Here is a 22,211-nt window from a genome sequence, read left to right as displayed (position 1 = left end):
TCTGGTCAAAGCTTGGCTTTGTTGGATACTGTACTTCAGGCACATCCGGGCTTACTTTTATCCGGATACTTCCTGAGGAAGGTTATGTAATCGTCCACGCTCAAGTAGTGGTCACTGAACTCTGTCAAACTGCTGTGAGTGCCCACTCCCATCGAGATACCTCACAGCTCATATGCCAAACTTGTAGCGCTTTCCAGTGATGGGGCCAGCTATAGCACCTGTCTAAAGTCCAGTGGGATTCAACTGGCAGGTGTTTTTGAATAATTACATTATTTATCTCACATACCAAACAGCCTCTAAGTATCTTGTAGTCAACCCAAATTCACATGCTTCTGCCAGTTGTCTCAAGCTTGTTAGGAAACGTGTACCAGATTTCTCCATCTCCTGGAGTGCTGAATAAAGCTTGTACCTTCTTAGAATCAGAGTGGCTTAATATCCCCTCACTAGGTCTATCAATTCCTGGAAAGTTTTGGTAACTGGCGCCTCCAGAAAGGTTAAGCTGTGAATAACGGTAAACGCCACTGGTCCACAACCAGCCAGAAGGATGATCCATCACTTTTCATCTTCCTCAATGTCATTTACTCTCAAAGGTAACACATGTGTTCCGGAACACTGGGCCCAGTCCTCCACTGCAGGGTCAAAACAGGCCAGTTTCCCAAACAAAGTTACGATGCCTGAAACTGGTTTACCCCAAGTGAAGCCAGCTGTTAGTGAGCAAGTTCCTGAGGGTCACTCATTTTCCTCATTGCTACTGAACTAACTCCTCAGAGATCGGGGTCTCTCCACCAGATTCCCTTTACTTACAAACTCTATTCCGTTCCTAAGAGCACTTCAGCTATAAAGTCAGAGTCCAGAGAGTCAGTAGACCTGGCACTCCTCAACATTATTGGAATACTCCCTGGGGGAGGTGATGGCCTTGTGGTATTATCACTGGGCTATTAATCCAGAAACTCAGCGAGTGTTCTGGGGACCTGGGTTTGAATCCCACCATGGCAGCTGGTGAAATTTAAATTCAATAAAAAATATCTGGAATTAAAATCTATTCATGGCCAGGAAACCATTGTCTGAAAAACCCATCGTTAGGGAAGGAAATCTGCTATCCTTACCTGGTCTGGCCTACATGTGACTCCAGAGCCACAGCAATATGGTTGACTCTCAATTGCTCTCCAAGGGCAACTGGGGATGGGCCATAAATGTTGATCTAGTCAGCGACGCCTGTATCTCACAGATAATTAAAAAAAATAGAACTGAGATTCCCTGATTGGCAGGCAATCTTTACCTTCATCAGAGAACTCCTCCATTGAACCAAATAAAGGAAATCAAGCTAGCTTAAGGACAACTCAAAAGGGGCAACTTCCTAAAAGGAGTGAAACTGCCCGAAACAAAAGATAAAGTGGAAAGGAAACTTAAAGCATCAAATTAAAAGGTGACTATCAGGGTCAATAATACACCCCAGTCCTTGAGGTGCCCAGTGGATACGGAAGACATGAACAGTGCCCCTGGACACCGCATGCTCCCTCTCCAGGGACACCTGACTGCGAATATAGCTGCGGTAGAGGGCAAACAGTCAGGTTGGACAACCCCATCGATCGCCCGCTGCCTGAACCTGTTGATGGCATGCCTCGTTATGCCCAGGAGCAGGTTCACAAGGAGGTCCTCTTCCCGATCTGCCCTCCACACCATGCACCCGTAGATCAGGAGCGTGGGACTGAAGTGCAAACAAAATATCAATAAAAGATTTTTAAGGAAACTGAAAAGATAGGGCAGCCTATAACACAGAATGTAGACATGGTCCACAGACTCCACAAGGTTGCAAAAGGACACGCCTGGGAGCCCGTAAACTGGAAGAAATCTCAACCAGGGAGCTCATATTCCAAGAGGCCAACTTCCTGGGCCTCATTGAGGTCATTCCAGGCAATATGCCAGTCCCAGTCCCGTCTTTTCCCTGTAACTCTGACAATCTCTGTTTAGCTAATTGTGCACTTCCCTTTGAAAGCCATAGTTAAAGCTTCCTTTGCTATGTCAATTCCAGATTCAAAGAATTTGCTTCCTCTGAAATACGATCTCCTGGTTCCTTACCACCTGGTTTAACCCTCCCAATAACATGAATAAATTACCCTGAAAGGTCATTGGTCCTGGCTCTGTTATATTCAATCTGTTCAAGTCCCACTCTGCTCTTCCCCACTCCCTCCTCACCAAGAACTGTCCTAATGCAAGAGTGCGTTGAGCTCAGGAAATTCAGATTAATGCATACACTGGCTACCACATTGGTTGTCAGTGTTGGTTAACAAATTGCATATCATTTATTGATTTCTAATTCTGAGTTAATTATTGATCACTGGATTGCATGTTAGTTCTGATTGCTGTTGGTTGCTGAATTCTGAATTCACCATAGTTTACCATGTCGATCACTAGATTATACATTGATTACGAGTTTCCATGATCACCAATGTTGATTACTGGATTTCACATTGGCTGGGAAATCTAAAACACGGTAACACAGTCTCGGGATAAAGGGCCAATCATTTAGAATTGAGATGAGGAGAAATTTCTTTGTACAAAGGATTGTGAATGTTTGGAATTCTCAATCCCAGTGTGTTGTAGATGCTCCATGATTGAATATATTTAAAGCTGGGATAGGCAGACATTTCATTTCTCAAGGAATTGAGGGAAATGGTGAGTGGATGAGAGAGTGGAACTGAAGCCCAAGAGTGGCCAAGATAGTACTGGGTGTCAGAGCTGGCTTGATGGGTCGAATGGCCAACTCCTGCCCCAATTTCTTGAGCTTGTGTTCTTGGTATTGATTGCTGGAATGTGTGCAGAGATTGCTGAGGATCTCCTTGTTATCTAGACCTGGGTGATAAATTGCCCACTCTGTTCTTTTCAGCTGTAATGAATGGTGTTTATTACACAATTGTTATTTTGTGTAGGTGATGTGAGATGGTTTTGCCACACCACAAATGCACCTTGTTTCTAATGTGCTCAGCAGTGAGGTTCATGCGAGGTGTGTTCATTATGATTGTGAGCTGTTTTTGCCTCTCTCCAGTGTTTTGGTAAGGAGTATGAAGAGCAGAATTTGAGGCTATGTTCGAGGCCTCGTTCTTCTATGGCTGGATCACATTGGTATAATCTTTCAAACTTTCTGCAGCTGATTTTGGGAAATTGCAGGAGGGTCAGTGCTGAGGGAGTGCCGCACTGTCAGAGGGTCAGTGCTGAGGGAGTGCCGCACTGTCAGAGGGTTAGCACTGAGGGAGTGCCGCACTGTCAGAGGGTCAGTGCTGAGGGAGTGCCGCACTGTCAGAGGGTCAGTGCTGAGGGAGTGCCGCACTGTCAGAGGGTCAGTGCTGAGGAAGCGCCGCACTGTCAGAGGGTCAGTGCTGAGGGAGCGCCGCACTGTCAGAGGGTCAGTACTGAGGGAGTGCCGCACTGTCAGAGGGTCAGTGCTGAGGGAGTGCCGCACTGTCAGAGTGTCAGTGCTGAGGGAGTGCCGCACTGTCAGAGGGTCAGTGCTGAGGGAGTGCCGCACTGTCAGAGGGTCAGTACTGAGGGAGTGCCGCACTGTCAGAGGGTCAGTACTGAGGGAGTGCCGCACTGTCAGAGGGTCAGTACTGAGGGAGTGCTGTGCTGTCACAGATGCTGTTTTTCAGATAAGATATAAACTTGGTGTTTTGCCTGCTCTCCTAGATAAAGGTACAGGATGTTCAGCAACTTTTATCCTTCAGTCAAAGTCACTACATCAGATTTCTGGGTCATTATCTCATTGCTGTTTGTGGGATCTTGCCATTCATCCAGTAACTATCACCTCCCCCACCTTACAATAGTGACTGCACAAAAGCTATACAAAGTGCTTTGGGACATCCTAAATGGTGACTTTATTTAAATGTTGTTTGTCAATCCTGAGTGACTCCTCCGGCCTGGAGGTCAGGTTACTGCCGTTCTTTGATAATGTGATGCTCCAACATTCAAATAGCCCTCCCACAGTCTCTCCACTGACTCATGGCCAGTTGCATGAGTAATTGGATGCTGGATAAGCCCCAGTGACAGTCATCCCTTCACAGGCACCCGGAGAGGATTAGAGCGAGAGAGAGATCTCAAAAAGCCAAATTCAGCTAACAACAGGGAACCAGTTTTCTCTCTGCCATCGCCTCCTTTACAAAAAAAGGAATGATCCTCACTGGAGCATTGAGCTGAGAAGTGAAACAACTTGTACCTCAGATTGATGATGTTTGGTGCAGTTTACATCTCCCATGTTGCTGTATTTATAGCTTCAATAAATTCTACATGCTTTAGAAAAGTGATTTATAGCAGATGGGCCATACACAGTCTGCATTCTTCACATTAATTTTACTTTTACATCAAGATGCCTAGAGACCTGGGAATTCTTGGAAAGTATCTTCCTGCTGCCCTCACAGTAACGTAACCACTTACTACCAGCACCCCTGGCAGGTGTACCCCTTTACCCTCCTCCCCCTTTCCCTTCCCCCTTCACCTGTTACTTACGTGGTAATTTAAGGGGAGGGTTTTGCACAGGTTCAAAACCATTTCAATCAATGCTCCCAGTGAAGGGCACCTAGTGAGCTGATCACTCCTTTAAGGAACATCAGATGATGAACTGAGACCATGACTGTAACAGAATATAATCTGTCTCTGGGAACTGAACCTAACTGGTTCACACAGGACTGTGGGTTCTGCCACTATGAATCAGTACACACCACAAAGGACAAATTTCCTCTGCGCTAAAGCAATGCAGCTCATATTCAACCTCTGTGCGCTTTTTGAACTTGTTCTGGTTAATGCTCAGAGCGATTTAGTGAGTGTGTTAGGTGAAAAATCATAACTCAGTGGGGAATGTTCTTCAGAGCTCAGAGTCTTTCTGTCCTCGGGATTAACAGCTAGGTTTGGTTCTGTTATATTTGTGAAGTTTATAAGATTGTTATGCTTTTTGGAAGGTGAATTTAAGGCAAAATGAATGGGATCATGAGACCTTTTCTGAAATCTGCTTGATAACCTGAATGCTTTGATTGTTAGCGGTTAAATGGGACCCAGATCATTTGACTGGGGAGAAGGTGCAAGGTGCCCATTCTTTGAGAAAATGGCAGGAGACTGTCAAAGTCCTCAAACAGTGATGAACATGTCAGGCTGTAAACAATTGTCCTTTTAGCTGTCCATTTACTTCCAGAATAGAGTTGGGATCTTAAAGATAGCTAATCAGCATTTCTACCTGGATGCAAGGCCCATGTGATTCACATTGCCATGAAAATGGATTGTGAGGGAGGAAATTGTGGTCCCTGAAAATCCATGGACAGCAATATAGTTGGTTCCCAGCTGCCCTCTGAAATGGTCTTGATGAACCACTCATTTCAAGGGCAATTAGAGATGGGCAACAAATGATGGCCTTGCCAGTGTTCATAGAATCATAGAATGTACGGCACACAGACAGACCCTTCAGTCCAAACTGGTCCATGCTGATCAAAATGCCCAGCTAAGCTAACCCCATTTGTCTGCATTTGGCCCATATCCCTCTAAACCTTTCCTACCCATGTATCTGTCCAAATGCCTCTTAAATGTTGTCGATGACCCTGCCTCAACCACTTCCTCCAGCAGCTCATTCCACACACATTCCACCTTCTGTTAATTTGAATTGATTTATTTATTACTGTCACGTGTATCAACATACAGTGAAAAATATTGTTTCTTGCGCACTATACAGATAAAGCATGCCATTCATGGAGAAGGAAAGGAGAGAGTGCAGAATGTAGTGTTACAGTCATAGCCAAGGTGTAGAGAAAGACCAACTTAATGCAAGGAAAGTCCATTCAAAAATCTGACAGCGGCAGGGAAGAAGCTTAGAATAGAATGACTTAGAATTCCTACAGCAAAGGAAGAGGCCATTCGGCCCATTGAGTCTGCACCGACCACAGTCCCACCCAGGCCCTACCCCCATATCCCCACATATTTAGCCACTAATCCCTCTAAGCTATGCATCTCAGGACACTGAGGGCAATTTTAGCATGGCCAATCAACTTAACCCGCACATCTTTGGACAAGCTGTTCTTCAGTCGGTTGGTACATGACCTCAGACTTTTGTATCTTGTTCCTGATGGAAGAAGGTGGAAGAGAGAATGTCCAGGATGCGTGGGGTCCTTCATTATGTTGGCTGTTTTGCCAAGGCATCAAGAAGTATAGACAGAGTCAATGGATGGGAGGTTGGTTTGCGTGATGGATTGGGCTACATTCACGACCTTTTGTAGTTTCTTGTGGTCTTGGGCAGAGCAGGAGCCATATCAAGCTGTGATACAACCAGAAAGAATGCTTTCTATGGTGCATCTGTGAAAGTTGGTGAGAGTTGTGGCTGACATGCCAAATTTCCTTAGTCTTCTGAATAGCAGAAGCATTGGTGGTCTTTCTTAACTATAATGTTGGCATGGGCAGACCAGGACAGGCTGTTGGTGATCCGGACACCAAAAACTTGAAGCTTTTGACCCTTTCTACTTCATCCCCATTGATGTAGACAGGGTCATGTTCTCCTCTACGCTTCATGAAATTGCTGACAATCTCCTTCGTTTTGTTGACACAGAGGAGAGATTATTGTCACCTCACCAGTTCATCAGATTTTCTATCTCGTTCCTGTACTCTGTCTCATCATTGCTTAAGATCTGACTCACTATGGTGGTGTCATCAGCAAACTTGAAAAGCAAATTGGAGGGGAATTTGGCCGCACAGTCAGAGGTGTAAAAAGGAGTGTAGTAGGGGGCTGAGAACACAGCCTTGTGGGTCATCGGTGTTGACGATGATCGTGGAGGAGGTGTTGTTGCCAATCCTTACTGATTGTGGTCTGTGAATTAGGAAGTTCAGGATCCAGTTGCAGAGGGAGGAGCCGAGGCCTAGGCCCTGGAGTTGGAGATGAGTTTCATAGGAATTAACGTGTTGAAGGCTGAGCTGTAGTCAATAAGTAGGAGTCTGACATAGGTGCCGCTTATCTAGGTGTTCCAGGGTTGAGTGCAGGGCCAGCAAAATAGTGTCTGCTGTGGACCTGTTGCAACGGTGGGCAAACTGTAGTGGATCCAGGTAGTTCAGGAGGCTGGAATTAATTCGTGCCATGACTAACCTTTCGAATCACTTTGTAATGATGGATGTCAGAGCCACTGGATGATAGTCATTGAGACACGCTGTTTGATGGTTGAATTCTTGAAGCAGATAGGGACCTCAGATTGTTGTAAAGAGAGGTTGAAGATGTCTGTGAGTACCCTCCCCAGCTGATCAGCGCAGGATCTGAGTGCTCGCCCGGATACCCCATCCGGGCCAGTCACTTTCCATGGGTTGACCTTTGAGAAAGCTGCTCTAACATCTGCAATGTGACTCCAATTACAGGTTCATCCAGGGCTTCCAGGGTGGAGGACGTGCTCTCGCTTGCTCAAACCACGCATTGAGCTCATCAGGGAGGGGTGCATTGGAGCTGGTAATTTTTCATGCCTTAATCCTGTAGCCTGTTATGTCTTGCAGACCTGGCCATGGTTGGTGGGGATCTGTGTGGCTGGCCTGGGACCCTAGCTTGGTCCCGTACTGTCATGTGGCATCTTTGATGGATCTCCTTAGATGGTATCTGGCTTCCTTGTATAGGTCAGGGCTGACTGACTTGAAAGCCTCAGACCTGGATTTCAGCAAGCAGTGGACATCCCTGTTTATCCATGGTTTCCGGTTGGCACACAGTCTTCTACACTCCTACTAATGAAGTCAGTTACTGTAGTGGCGTACTCATTAAGGCTGGTCGCAGAGTTTTAAATACCGACCAGTTCACTGACTTCAAGTAGCCCCGTCAGAGATTATGCAATTCCTCAGACCAAAGTTGCATAACTTTCCTTGATGGATTGTCCCATTTCAGTTTTTGCCTGTAAGCTGGGAGCAGGAGCACAGTCTTGTGATCTGATTTGCCAAAATGTGGGTGGGTAATAGAGCAGTAGGCATGTTTGATATTTGTGTAGCAGTGGTCTAGGATGTTTGGGCTCTGCTGGAACAGGAGACGTGTTGGGGGTAACTTGGTATTACGCTCTTGAGCTTGAGCTGATTGAAGTCCCCAGCCACAACGATCAAGGCCTCGGGATGTTTTGTCTCAAGGCTATTCATAATTGTGTATATTTGATCCAGTGCAATCTTCACGTCTGCATGGGGTAGGATGTAAACTGCCGTCAGGATAATAGAGGTGAACTCCCATGGAAAGTAGTAGGGGCCGCATTTTAGCGTCAGTATTCTAGGTCTGGGGAGCAGAAACTTGCCAGTGTTGCTACATCTAGGCATCACAAGGTGTTGATTAGGAAGCAGATCTCCTCCCCTAGCCTTCATGAGGCCGCTTATGGTCCATTTGATGGATTGAGAAGCCCTTAGGTTGTAGGATAAACATCCCGTACAACTGCGACATAACTTCCCAACTACAAAATGGCCTGACTAATGAAGGCCAGCATGCGAAAAGCCTTCTTCACTGCCCTATCTACCTGCAGCTCCACCTTTACAGAACTGTGCACATGAACTCCAAAGTCCCTCTCTTCTATGATACTCCCTAAGGTCCGACCATTCACCATGAAAGTCCTACCTTGATCTGACTTTTCAAAATGCAACAGTTCACACTTTCCTGTATTGAACTCCATTTGCCATTTCTTGGCCCACTTCCCCAGCTGAACAAGATCCTGCTGCAATTTTTGATAACCTTCCTCGCTATCTACAAGACCGCCTATTTTAGTGTCATCTGAAATCCACATGGAATAAAGAAAAAATATTTTGGTCAGGATCCAGAAGAGGGAACAGCTCGAGGTTTAAGTCTCTCTGGTTTACCATACAGAAATGTGGTTAGAAACTTACACTTTGATTGAAAAGACCAACCTCTTGGGGACTTAAAATGTGGCTGGAAGATTTTCTTAGCTTTAGCTAGAGGGAGAAGTCTCTAGGAGAAGTCAATTGTGAGAGGCAGTTCTGGAGTTAAATGTTTCTAGATTGGGAAAGGATCAGAAGTAAACCCTTGAAGTTAAGAATCATTTTGGACTAATTCTGGGAGAATTGAAGATCTACTTTGAAGTACAGTGTAACTTATAGTGAGTTTTTTTCAGTTCTCTAGCTTAAAATATAAGTTGCTGATAAAAATAATGTTTAGTCAAAGTATTTTACTGTTTGTTGCAGTAAACATCTTAAAATGTGAAATCTTCTCATGTCATCTTTTCTGCTTTTAACCGTATGCCCAAATGTCTCTTTTTAAAAGTTATCGGGCTCCATGAGGACTGTAACACAGTTCAAGCTCTCACCTCGCATCCTTTCAATTTTTTAGGCTGTAAGTGGGAAATGAGTGCCATCAAAAATCAGACTTGAAGCTCCAGCCTTTCCAAAGGGCTGACTTCCCTTTGGAGAAATGTTGTGCATTTTGTACTTTATTTAACGCTATTGTCTGAGTGAACCTTGGTAATTATCCCAACAAAAGGATGTTTTACACAATTTCCCCAGAATCCTGAATTGGGGCGGTGGGGGGGGGGGTGCTGTTTATAAAGTATTAATATAGAATGTGGCAATAACCCCACAACAAGTATCCTCAAAAGCTGATATTTACCTATCCCGGTTACTAGCTGACCCTGGATAATGTTCACCCAATAACTAATCCTTAATTTTAAGCCTCATTATAAAAACATTCTCGGACATATTGAGAGACGGGGGGTGTGTATTTCTGCAGCTTGGAAGGGTGAAATTTAAAAATGTATCTGATAACTCAGCTTTGAAACCAACTCTTTCTATACATCTGAACCTAGCCAACAGAAAGCTCAGAATGAAAATGGTTTGGATGATTGATGTACTCTCTGTGCTGTAAATAGTTGTGATTGATAGAAAACTGTCTCATAGAGCTGAGATAAGCGATTAGCCGTACACAGAGCACTTCGATCAATAAGAGAGAACAGTCATCGTTATCAATGGTTGAGGTGAGGAGCCAAATTCCCCTTCACACAATCCTCGCTCGGTTTCTGATAATCGTGCTCCTTTCAAACTGTGGATGATGACATATATTGACGTTTCAGAGTTTACCAGAAATTATTCTTTTCTTGAGGTTTTCACAATTCTGACAAAGGGTATTTCGCCTGGGAAGATAAGTAGCAGAGTTCTATTGCACTATCCTTTCTATGTCTCCTCCATTATTATCTCAGCGGAATCAGATAGCAAGCTCACACCACTTCCTACAAAGGTGAAAAATAAAATGTTAAATATAGACAAAGTGTTCCTGTCCTAAACTAAATGGTGCAGATTAAAGAGGAATTAAAGGATATTAGAGAGCATTGAAGCAGAGAAAATGTTTTACAAGACAGCTTACATCCAGACAAATACATACGCATGGATCTATATATTAAAGCCTTGTGTGTATCACGGACGCGCAGAAAATGCAACATATGCCCTTTTCAACTGAACCAACTGCCCTCACCATCTATCTCTTGTGCCAGGAGAAACAGTGAAGTGCGTGAAAATATTGCATTCACTGCTCACAACATGATCTGCTCCACACTGTGGAGTTCAACTGCAAATGGGGTGATCATTTTGCTCAACACCTCCATTCAAGCCCCAGCTTGACACTGTATAATTTAAAATCTTCTCCACTCTCCCACTCTAATCTCTCTATATATAAGCCCCTTCATCCATTCCAGTGAAGTTCAACATAAACTTGAGGAAGAGCACCTCGACTTACACTTAAAAATTTATAGGCTTCCAATCCAACACTGAGTTCAGCTGTTTCCGATTATAGCCTCTGCTCCCAATGTTCCAGACACGTCCATTACTGCACAGGAAACCTTTTAGCCCATTGAGCAGTCCTGTATAGAGTAATCCAGTCATTTCCATTCTCTTGCTCTATCCCTGCAAGTTTATTTCCCTCATGTGTCCATTCGATTTCCTTTTGAAATCATTCATTGGTCTCCGCTTCCACCACCCTCGTGGGCTGTGAGTTCCAGGTCATTGCCACTAACTGCCTACAAAATATTTTTCCCCACATCCTTCCTGTATCTTTAGGCCAAAAGTTTAAGTTGGTGTTCGGAATCATTTTCCATCAGCTAATGGGAACAGCATTTCATTGGTTCAGATCTGATGACAGCAACAGTGGTGAATATTCAGAAAGAAGCAAAATACCCAGATGCTGGAATCAGAAACAAAATGCTGAAAAATCTCAGCAGGTCTGGCAGCATCTGTGGAGAGAGAATAGAGCCAACGGTTTGAGTCTGGGCAACCCTTCATCAGCTCTGATGCCTTGTAAATGACGGACAGGCTTTGTGGAGTCAGGAGGTAAGCTACTCACCACAGTATTCCTAGCCTCCAAACTGCTCTTGTAACCACTACACTTATGTGGCAAATCCAGTTGAGTTTCTGGTCAATGGTAACCCCAAAGATGTTGACAGTGGGGGATTCAGTGATGGTAACACCATTGAATGTCAAGGAATGGTGTTCAGAGAGTCATTTAGTGATAGTCATTGCCTGGCATTTCTGTGGCGCGAATGTTATTTGCCACTTGTCAGCACAAGCCTGGATATTGTCCAGATCTTGCTGCATTTGAACACGGACTGCTTCTGAAAAGGTAATTTCCAAAGTAAAGAATAATGTGTTTAAACAGAAGAAGTAATTATCAGGAAAGATTGAAAGATGAATGAGAGAGAAGTGCTGTGCTTAGAGCCAGCATGTGAAAGAAGCAAAATGAGCTCAGAGTGTGGAGATGCCCACTCACCTGATGAAGGAGCAGCGCTCCGAAAGCTCATGACACCAAATAAACCTGTTGGACATTAACCTGGTGTTGTGAGACTTCTTACTGTGCCCACTCTCAGAGAAAATGTTTGTTTTAGAAAGCAAAGTTTTGTTACAAGCCTTGAATTTCCTTTATCGAGTGAGAGATGAAGAAACCATGTGAAATACCTCCCCTTAGTAAAAACTGGGTGCCTTGTGGCAATATTACTGAAATTTATATAGTTTAAGAATCTATAGGGATAATTACATAAAAAGGGGTGTTTTGTTGTGAGTTCTTCTTGTAGTTGCATGGGTTTCCTCCTGGTGCTCTGGTTTCCTCCTACAGTCTAAAAGGTGTGCAGGTTAGGTTGATTGGCCATGCTAAGTTCTCCCTCAGTGTACCCAAAAAGGCACCGGAATGTGGCAACTGGGGGATTTTCACAGTAACTTCATTGCTTATTTGTGACAATAATAAACTTTAAACACTAAACAAGTGAAACAGTAACTGCAAGGGTGGAAATCCCATTTCATTCCCAATGGTAACAGGGGGTGAAATGAACCTAGCAATTCAAACACCACATTTCTCCCTGGGATTTTTCGGATACTATATGGAATGTCCTTTTCTTGCTAGGCTGCCTGCTCCTACTCCCAACAATCTCAATCCCATTCCCATATCAATCCCCAAATAAATCAGTCTGAACCCACTTTAGATAGTGGTTGGTGGTTTGGAATCTAAATTCATTCCAGTCATTTGAAGTTGTTTCAGGGAAGGCAGGATATCAGGAACATTGCGATTCAGGAGAGGGGAATGGGAAGACAGAGTCCACACTTTTGCTAATTCAGTTTGTGTTTAATTTCAAACCAATTTCACACAGATACAGATAAAATTGTTTTATTTTCTCACCCAGCCCCAAATGTCAATGAGTCCGACATTGAAGTGTCCAGGAGTTGCCTTTTGAAGGTTTGTAACACTCCCAGCAATGAACAACATCAATCACTCTCCAAGTGACAACTGACAGCTTGGCTCCTCCGTTAGACTGTCATCTTATGCACAGCAATGGTGATGCCCCCATGTTTCTGGATCATGATATTCCTGCAGAGAGGGTTATACTGAGTGAATATAGATCACTGCAGAATTAGTTATTATTAAAAAGGAGCTGAATCCACATGAATGGATCCCCTGTTTCTGATTTCCACTCTCAGCTCTCACACAGACATCAGTCTGGCTCACTGAGTATCAGACTCCCCACTGCAGAGACACAACCCCATAGAGCAGGCTGACACTCCCAGTGCAATACTGTGGGAGTGCAGGACTGTCAGAGATCCCAGCTTTCACAGGAGAGATTCAGCTCTCACCCTCTCCCTGGGGAAATGATGAGGGGAAATTGCCACACTGTCCTGTCAATCATTCATCCATCAATCAACATGGGGGCGGGGCCAGAAAGGAGGCGGGGACAGAGGGGGAGGGGCAGGAGTAGGCGGGGCATCTGGGTGATGGGGCGGGGTTTGAGTGAAGGGGCGGGGTTATGCCGAGGGAGCAGGCTGATTGGCTATATCGGACCATGTGACCGGCTGCGGTGGATCACGTGATGAGGAGTTGAGCCGGATGTTGTGAGGAGAATGGAGGCGGTTTTAGAAACACAACTCCGAGAAACGTGAGAGAGGCCGGGGACCGAGAGACCGGGGTCCGGGGAGACCGGGGGGGGGACCGGGCCGGGGGGAGAGACGGGGCCGGGGGGGAGAGAGACCGGGCCGGGGGGGAGAGAGACCGGGCCGGGGGGGAGAGAGACCGGGCCGGGGGGGGGAGAGCGGGGCCGGGGGGGGAGGGAGGACCGGGGGCGGAGAGCGGGGCCGGGGGATGTCGCTGCACAGGGTGACTGTATGACAGCTGGGGCTGGAGGGTGTTGACACTTTGCAGAGTGGGGAGGACCCCCCCCCCGCTCTCTTCAGCCCGCCCCCCGCTCTCTTCAGCCCGCCCCGCCTCCCCGCCCCCCCCTCACTTCAGCCCCCCTGCCGCCCCCGCCCTTGTGCTCAATGTGTGAATCTTTATTCCCACAGGATGAAGAATCCCGCCATTATCGGGGTGCTCTGTTCTGATGAGCAAGGCCTGAACCTTGGCTGTGAGTATTTGGCAGGGATGAATCTCAATGATTTGGTGAGGTGACACGCACAGGATTAACCGGCCAGCTAAGAGCTTGTTGTGTTAAATGCTGCATTATCAGCTTTGATAGCAGATTGGTTAATGTGTACAGGAAACTGGCTAGACCAAAATCGCCCATCCTTAATTAGCCATGAGATAGCATCTTTTCAGAGGGCAGCTAAGAGTCAGCCACATTGCTGTGTGTCTTGAGTCACAAGTGGGCCAGACTGGGACGGCAGATTTCCTTCCCTAAAGAGTATTGTTGACAATCTACATAAGTGATGTTGCCAAAGTGGTGGAGAGTAATCTTTGATGCCTCGGACACAGTGGTACCTGAATTAGTGATCTAGAGCAATGCTCCAGGGTCCTGGGTTTAAATCCTATCTCAGCAGGTGGTGGAATTTGAATTCAGTAAAAAAAAATCTGGAATTATAAGTTTAATGATGACCAAAATTTATTTAAGAACACAGAATATAATAAAAAGAATTAGCATAACTTTTACCAATTACAAAGCTTAAAAATGACACTGTATAATTCTTAAAGGCTAGCTACCTCTGTTGTTCCAATTTAAAAAGCAATACCCCGTAGACATACACCTCCTTCAGAATTAATTAGCACTGAAACGAATGTATTGGAGTGATCTGAGACTTCCCGCTTTTAACACCTGTGGACAGAAATCCAAGCAGCAGTTTTCAGAACGATATATCCTCAAGACAGCAAAACAGAGAAGCACACCTAGTCTTGAGCAGCTTCCAGTCTAAAGACTTCAGAGACAGAAAAGAATACCTCACTCTCTGCAGTTTCCAAAACAGCAACAGTCAGCAGAATCTCCGACGCCAGAGCAGGGTGAAAAGAGACAGTGCTCTCTCCCAACTCCAAATAACATCCAAGTTGGAATCTTCCGTGAAAGCCTAGCTGTCCCCAGTCATATGACCTAATTTGTCAATTATCGCAATCAAGCTCTATTCTGCAATCCCAGGGGAACACTAATATAACAGAACACTGCATTAATTCAGATTAGAACTAACATTGTATCAATTCTACTGCTTCAGTAACAATAGAAGACACCGGGTTGTAGTCAAAATGGCTCTGACAGAACACCAAGGGCTGCTAGAAACATGATTAAAATACATTTTGTTAAAGAGATTGAGAGGGTTAAAGAGACTGAAGGGCCTATTCCTGTGCTATAATTTTCTTTGTTCATTAAACAATCCACCGGCTGGAGATTGGACACTGGTAGAGTGTTGAATGAATGCTTCGTATCTGTCTTCACCCAAGAGAATGAGGATGATAGTATGGAATTCAGGGAGAGAGACTGTGAGGTTCTTGAGCAAATTGACATTGGGAAGGACAAGGTATTGGAGGTGTTGGCAACCTTAAAAGTGGATAAATCTCCAGATCCAATGAATTGTGCCCTAGGCTGCTGTGGGAGACGAGGAAGATGATTACAGGGGCTTTGGCCCAAATTTTCAATTCACCTCTGGGCACAGGGGAGGTACCAGATGACTGGAGAACTGCTTATGTGGTTCTGCTATTTAAGAAGGGTTGTTGAGATAAGCCAAGGAACTACAGACCAGTGAGTCTCACATCAGTGGTAGGCAAACTATTACAGAAACTTCTGAAGGAGTGTGTCTATCACCACTTGGAGAGGCAAAGCTTGATCAGAGATAGTCAGCCTGGCATCGTCAGAGGGAGGTCGTACCTGACAAACTTGATTGAATTTTTTGAGGCGGTGACCAGGTATCTAGATGGCGGTAGTGCAGTCGATGTAGTTTATGTGGATTTCAGCAATGTCTTTAACAAGATCCCACATGAGAGATTTGTAAAGAAGGTAAATTCACATGAGATACTGGGTAATTTGATAAAGTGGATTCAAAATTGGCTCCGTTGTAAGAGACGGAGGGTGATGACAGAAGACTGCTTTAGTGATTGAAAGCCAGTGTCCAGTGGCGTACCACTGGATCTGTGTTGGGTCCCTTATTCAAAATTTATACAAATGACATTGATTATGTAGGGAGGAGGTTTAGTATGTTTGCTGATGACATAAAGAATGGCCAGTGGTAAAGTGAGATGGAGTGTCTTGGGCCACAAGAAAATATAGACGAAATGGGCAGATAATTGACAGATGGAATATCTCCTCTCTTGCCTTCTTCAGCTGCGTGGGATACATCTCACCTGGACCTGCGAATATATTTATTTTTGAAATTGCTTCACTTGCCGATACTTCATTTCTCTCAATTAATTTCCTGTAATATTTCACAATCGCCATCCTGATGTCTACACCTGCAAAATCATTAAATCCACTCTAGTTTAAACTCTCCATGGTGTGGCAACAATAATCTCTCCCTCAATGTCAACAGAACAAGGGAGATTGTCATCGACTTCAGGAAGCATAAAGAACGTGCCCCTGTCTACATCAACAGGGATGAAGTAGAAAGGGTCAAGAGCTTCGAGTTTTAAAACTTGAACATTTAAAAATCAACAAAGAATGACTAAGAAGTTGATAAAGGAAGGATAGACTATGAAGCTAAACTAGCACTAAATATAAAAAAGGACAGTAAGAGTTTTTACAAATATATAAAGAGGAGAAGGCTGGCTACAGTGAATGTTGGACCCTTAGAGGATGAGAGGGGGGATTTAGTGGTGGGAGATGAGGAAATGGCTGAGGCCTTAAATAAGTTTTTTGCCTCAGTCTTCACGGAGGAGAACACGAATAGTTTGCCATATAGTAAAGATAGAAGGATGGTAGGAGTTGAGGGCCTGAATGCGATTACTGTCACTAGAGAGGTAGTGCTTGATAGACTAATGGGACTGAAGCTGGACAAGTCCCCAGGACCGGATGGAATGCATCCCAGGGTTCTGAAGGAAATGGCAATGATGATAGTGGATGCCTTAGTAATTATTTACCAAAATTCGCTGGATTCTGGAGAAGTGCCGGAAAATTGGAAAACGGTTAATGTTACGCCGCTGTTTAAAAAAGGTAGCAGACAAAAGGCAGGGAACTATAGGCTGGTTAGTTTAACGTCTGTAGTTGGAAACATGCTTGAATCCGTCATCAAAGAAGAAATAGCGAGGCACCCAGAAAGGAATGGTTTGATCGAGCAGACGCAGCATGGATTCGTTCAGGGGAAGTCGTGTTTGACAAATTTATTGGATTTCTGTGAGGATGTGACTAGTGCGGTAGATAGAGGGGAACCGGTGGATGTGGTGTTTTTAGATTTTCAAAAGGCGTTTGATAAGGTGCCTCAAAAGGCTGCTACAGAAGGTGAGGGTGCACAGAGTTGGGGGTAAGGTGTTAGTGTGGATAGAGGATTGGTTGTCTAATAGGAAGCAGAGAGTTGGTATCAATGAGTGCTGTTCTGATTGGCGGTTGGTGACTAGTGGAGTGCCGCAGGGATCGGTGCTGGGGCCTCAGCTACAGTCTCTTGGTGCAGCAACTGTACGTTTAGATACCTGGTCACTTGCTGGAATGTGGGTGATTCCTGGTGTGGTTCAGTGAAAGTGCTAACCAGTCTTACAGAGGGTGTTCTGTTCTCTAGGCCGTGGGTCACTCATTGATGAACACGCTGGTGTGGTCTCTGTTCTTGCACAGCAAGCAGCTAAGCTGACCTCTGACCCCACTGACGTGCCGGTAATTTGCCTGGAATCAGACAGCGGGTGAGTGTTTAAACTGTTACCTTTGGGAACTTGTGCTGGGCTCCATACTGTGGCTGGTTTCTGGAGCAGTTGAACCTTGTGTCCCTAGTGGAACTTTGTCCCTTACAACAGGTGTGCCCACAGCATGTTGCTGTGACCCCGTCCAACATCCCATGCCCCATGAACAGGGCTCAGGTGGTGAGCAAGCTGGCTGCAAGGGAATATTCACCCAGTGCTGAGTGTATTACTGAGGGAACAGTGCTCTCTTTCCTGTGCCTCCCTGGTGTTTCTCTGCAGGGTCAGAAAGACTCTTCCCACTCAAAAAAGACAGTAGGACTAGGGGGCACAGCCTCAAGATAAAAGGGGCGGTTTAGAACGGAGTTGAGGAGGAACTTCTTCACTCAAAGGGTGGTGAATCTCTGGAATTCTCTGCCCGTTGAAGTGGTGGACGCTGCCTCGCTAAATATTTTTAAGACGCGGGTTGATGGGTTTTTGATAGGAGAGGGGATTAAGGGTTATGGGGAGAGGGCGGGAAAGTGGAACTGAGCAGCGATAGATCAGCCATGATCTTATTGAATGGCGGGGCAGGCTGAAAGGGCTGGATGGCCTACTCCTGCTCCTATTTCTTATGTTTTTATGTTCTTATGACTCTGTGGCCAGTTGCTGTCCTCTGACCTTGGCGAATGGTCATTGTCCTGAAATGCCGAACCCTTGTATTACAGTCAAGCTCAGGCCCACAGCGAATAGCGGGCAGAATCCAGAACCTTTCGATGCTCCCCTCACCATCAACATTCCCCCTTTCCACTTGGCTCTCTGGCCCACCCATGTTCAATGAAACTCAGCGAATGTGAATCCGATCCACACTTAGTAATGAACAAGATGCAGGGCATCTGGGTGCTGGGTGACTGGTGATGTGTGAATTCAGTCCAAGTCCAAAGCATGTTTGCAGAACAGGGAGCGGTTCAGTTGGTATGTGATCTGAGATGGCTAGGGGCTGATCCTTGGACCCAAGGAAGTGATTGAAGGACCTGATGGCTGCAAATGGTGGTGCAGTCCCTTTGTCCTGGAGAGAGCGACACTGCCTGTACTTTGCAGGATTAGAGAACCCTATCCTAAGAGGCAGTTCAGGGGAACACAGCAAAAAATATATTAAAAAGATATATCTGTACTGAAAGGTCTATGAATGAGCCTTAAAGGAGAGAGAATAAAATAAAATGAGAGATTCCTGATGAGGAAGTTGAGCCTCAAGGGAAAGAAGGTGGAAACTGGGTGGAATGGGAAGAGTGATTTTGATACTAAGAATTAAGTAAGAGTTTGAGTTTCTGTGGTGCTGTTTATAACACTGGAAATGTCTCAAATCTCTGCAGCCAATGTGGTATTTTTGAATTGCAGTCACTGTTGTATGAAACAGCAGCCAATTTGCACAGCAAGATCCCACAGGCATGACTGTAATCTTTTTCTAAGATGTTGATTGAGGGATAAATGATTGCCAGGACAACGGAAATTTTCCCTACTCACGTCATTTTACGTGGAGAGCAAATGATCAATATCTCCTGTGAAAGCTGGGATCTCTGACAGTCCTGCACTCCCACAGTATTGCACTGGGAGTGTCAGCCTGCTCTATGGGGTTGTGTCTCTGCAGTGGGGAGTCTGATACTCAGTGAGCCAGACTGATGTCTGTGTGAGAGCTGAGAGTGGAAATCAGAAACAGGGGATCCATTCATGTGGATTCAGCTCCTTTTTAATAATGACTAATTCTGCAGTGATCTATATTCACTCGGTATAACCCTCTCTGCAGGAATATCATGATCCAGAAACATGGGGGCATCACCATTGCTGTGCATAAGATGACAGTCTAACGGAGGAGCCAAGCTGTCAGTTGTCACTTGGAGAGTGATTGATGTTGTTCATTGCTGGGAGTGTTACAAACCTTCAAAAGGCAACTCCTGGACACTTCAATGTCGGACTCATTGACATTTGGGGCTGGGTGAGAAAATAAAACAATTTTATCTGTATCTGTGTGAAATTGGTTTGAAATTAAACACAAACTGAATTAGCAAAAGTGTGGACTCTGTCTTCCCATTCCCCTCTCCTGAATCGCAATGTTCCTGATATCCCTGCCATTCCCCTCTCCTGAATCGCAATGTTCCTGATATCCTGCCTTCCCTGAAACAACTTCAAATGACTGGAATGAATTTAGATTCCAAACCACCAACCACTATCTAAAGTGGGTTCAGACTGATTTATTTGGGGATTGATATGGGAATGGGATTGAGATTGTTGGGAGTAGGAGCAGGCAGCCTAGCAAGAAAAGGACATTCCATATAGTATCCGAAAAATCCCAGGGAGAAAGAGAACCATAGAAAATTACAGCACTGAAACAGGCCTTTTCGTCCTTCTTTACTGTGCCAAACTATTTTTCTGCCTAGTCCCACTGACCTGGACCTAGACCATATCCCTCTACACCCCTCTCATCCATGCATCTGTCCAAGTTTTTCTTAAATGTTAAAAGTGAGCCCGCATTTACCACTTCATCTGACAGCTCATTCCACGCTCCCATCACACTATGTGAAGAACTCCCCTATCATATTCCCTTTAAACTTTTTCCCCCTTCACCCTTAACCCATGTCCTCTAGATTTTTCTCCCCTAGCCTTAATGGAAAAAGCCTGCTTGCATTCACTCTATCTATACCCATCATAATTTTATACACCTCTATCAAATCTCCCCTCGTTCTTCTACGCTCCAGGGAATAAAGTCCTAACCTATTCAATCTTTCTCTGTAACGCAGTTTCTCAAGTCCCAGCAACATCCTTGTAAACCTTCTCTGCACTCTTTCAACCTTTATTAATATCCTTCCTGTAATTAGGTGACCAAAACTGCACATAATACTCTAAATTCGGTCTCACCAATGTCTTATACAACCTCACCATAACATTCCAACTTCTGTAGTTAATACTTTGATTTATAAAGGCCAATGTACCAAAAGCACTCTTTACAACCGTATCTACCTGTGATGCCACTTTTAGGGAATTATGTATCTGTATTCCCAGATCTCTCTGTTCTACTGCACTTTTCATGTCTTACCATTTACCTTGTATGTTCTACCTTGGTTTGTCCTTCCAAAGTGCAATACCTCATGCTTGTCTGCATTAAACTCCATCTGCCATTTTTCTAGCTGGTACAAACCTTCCTCACTTCTATTACACATCCAATCTTTGTATCATCAGCAAATTTGCTGATCTAATTTGCCACGTTATCATCCAGATCATTGGTATAGATGACAAACAACAGTGGACCCAACACCGATCCCTGTAGCACACCGCTAGTCACAGGCCTCCACTCGGAGAAGCAATCATCCACTACCACTCTCTGGCTTCTTCCATTGAGCCAATGTCTAATCCAATTTAATACCTCTCTATGTATACCTAGCGACTGAACCTCCCTAACTAACCACCTGTGCGGGACCTTATCAAAGGCCTTACTGAAGTTCATGTAGACAACATCCACCACCTTCCTTTCATCCACTTTCCTGGTGACGTCCTCAAAAACTCTAATAAATTGGTTAAACATGACCTACCACGCACAAAGCCATATTGACTCCCTAATAAGTCCTTGTCTGTACAAATATTTGTAGATCCTATCTCTTAGTACTCCGTCCAATAATTTACCTACTATTGATGTCAAACTTACTGGCCTATAATTTCCTGGATTACTTTTTGAGCCTTTTTTAAACAACAGAACAATATGAGCTATCCTCCAATCATCCAGCGCCTCCCCCATCGATACCCACATTTTAAATATATCTGCCAGAGCCTCTGCAATTTCAACACTAGTCTCCTTCATGGTCTGAGGGAATACCCTGTCTGCTTCTGGGGATTTATCTACTCTGATTTGTCTGAAGACAACAACTCTGCCCCTTTAATCTGTATAGGTTCCATGACCTCCCTACTTGTTTGCCTTATTTCCATAAACTCCATGCCAGTTTCCTTAGTAAATACGGATGCAAAAAAACCATTTAATATCTCCCCCATTTCTTTTGGGTCCATACATAGCCGACCACTCCGATCTTCAAGAGGACCAGTTTTATCCCTTACTATCCTTTTGCTGTTAATATACCTGTAGAAGCTCTTAGGATTTTCCTTCACCTTGACTGCCAAACCAACCTCATGTCTCCTTTCAGCCCTCCTGATTTCCTCCTTAAGTAGTTTCTTGCACTTTTTGTACTCAAGCATCTTATTTGTTCCCTGTTGCCTATACATGTCATACATCTCTCTCTTTATCAGAGTTGCAATATCCCTGGAGAACCAAGATTCCTTATTCTTTTTCACTTTGCCTTTAATCCTGTCAGGAACATACAAACTCTGCACTCTCAAAATATCTCCTTTGAAGGTCTCCCACTTACCAATCACATCCTTGCCAGAGAACAGCCTGTCCCAATCCACGCTTTTTAGATCCTTTTCCCCAGATTTGGTGTTTGAACTGCTGGGTTCATCTCATACCCTGTTACCATTGGGAATGAAATGGGATTTCCACCCTTGCAGTCATTGTTTCACTCATTTAGTGTTTAAAGTTTATTATTGTCACAAGGAGGCTTACATTAACATTGCAATGAAGAGACTCTGAAAATCCCCTAGTTGCCAAACTCTGGCACTGTTTGAGTACACTAAAGGAGAATTTAGCATCACCTGTGCATCTAGTAATGGA

General features: G+C 44.7%; 1 protein-coding gene across 1 annotated transcript; it reads left to right on the top strand.

Annotated features, from left to right (window-relative positions):
• Positions 1-13,298: 13,298 nt before the first annotated feature.
• lamtor5 (late endosomal/lysosomal adaptor, MAPK and MTOR activator 5) lies at positions 13,299-19,568 on the top strand. Its single transcript, XM_080209783.1, has 4 exons — positions 13,299-13,385; positions 13,789-13,850; positions 17,410-17,527; positions 19,305-19,568. The coding sequence occupies exons 1-4, from the start codon at positions 13,351-13,353 to the stop codon at positions 19,363-19,365; spliced, it is 276 nt and encodes a 91-aa protein (XP_080065909.1). The 5' UTR covers positions 13,299-13,350; the 3' UTR covers positions 19,366-19,568.
• The last annotated feature ends 2,643 nt before the right edge of the window (positions 19,569-22,211 follow it).

This window comes from Carcharhinus amblyrhynchos, chromosome 22 (genome assembly GCF_965287045.1).
Source record: "Carcharhinus amblyrhynchos chromosome 22, sCarAmb.v2.hapA, whole genome shotgun sequence".
Classification (NCBI taxonomy): Eukaryota; Metazoa; Chordata; class Chondrichthyes; order Carcharhiniformes; family Carcharhinidae; genus Carcharhinus; species Carcharhinus amblyrhynchos.
The sequence above is the reverse complement of the archived record's forward strand: the minus strand, read 5'-3'. Positions and strand labels throughout refer to the sequence as shown.

What these genes read in the sequence shown, in the direction of transcription:
- lamtor5 (XM_080209783.1), top strand. Translation starts at nt 13,351, where the DNA reads ATGGAGGCGGTTTTAGAAACACAACTCCGAGAAAC. An exon ending in GAAACACAACTCCGAGAAAC is followed by an intron (nt 13,386 to 13,788) that starts GTGAGAGAGGCC and finishes TTATTCCCACAG; the next exon opens with GATGAAGAATCCCGCCATTA. An exon ending in GCAAGGCCTGAACCTTGGCT is followed by an intron (nt 13,851 to 17,409) that starts GTGAGTATTTGG and finishes TCTGTTCTCTAG; the next exon opens with GCCGTGGGTCACTCATTGAT.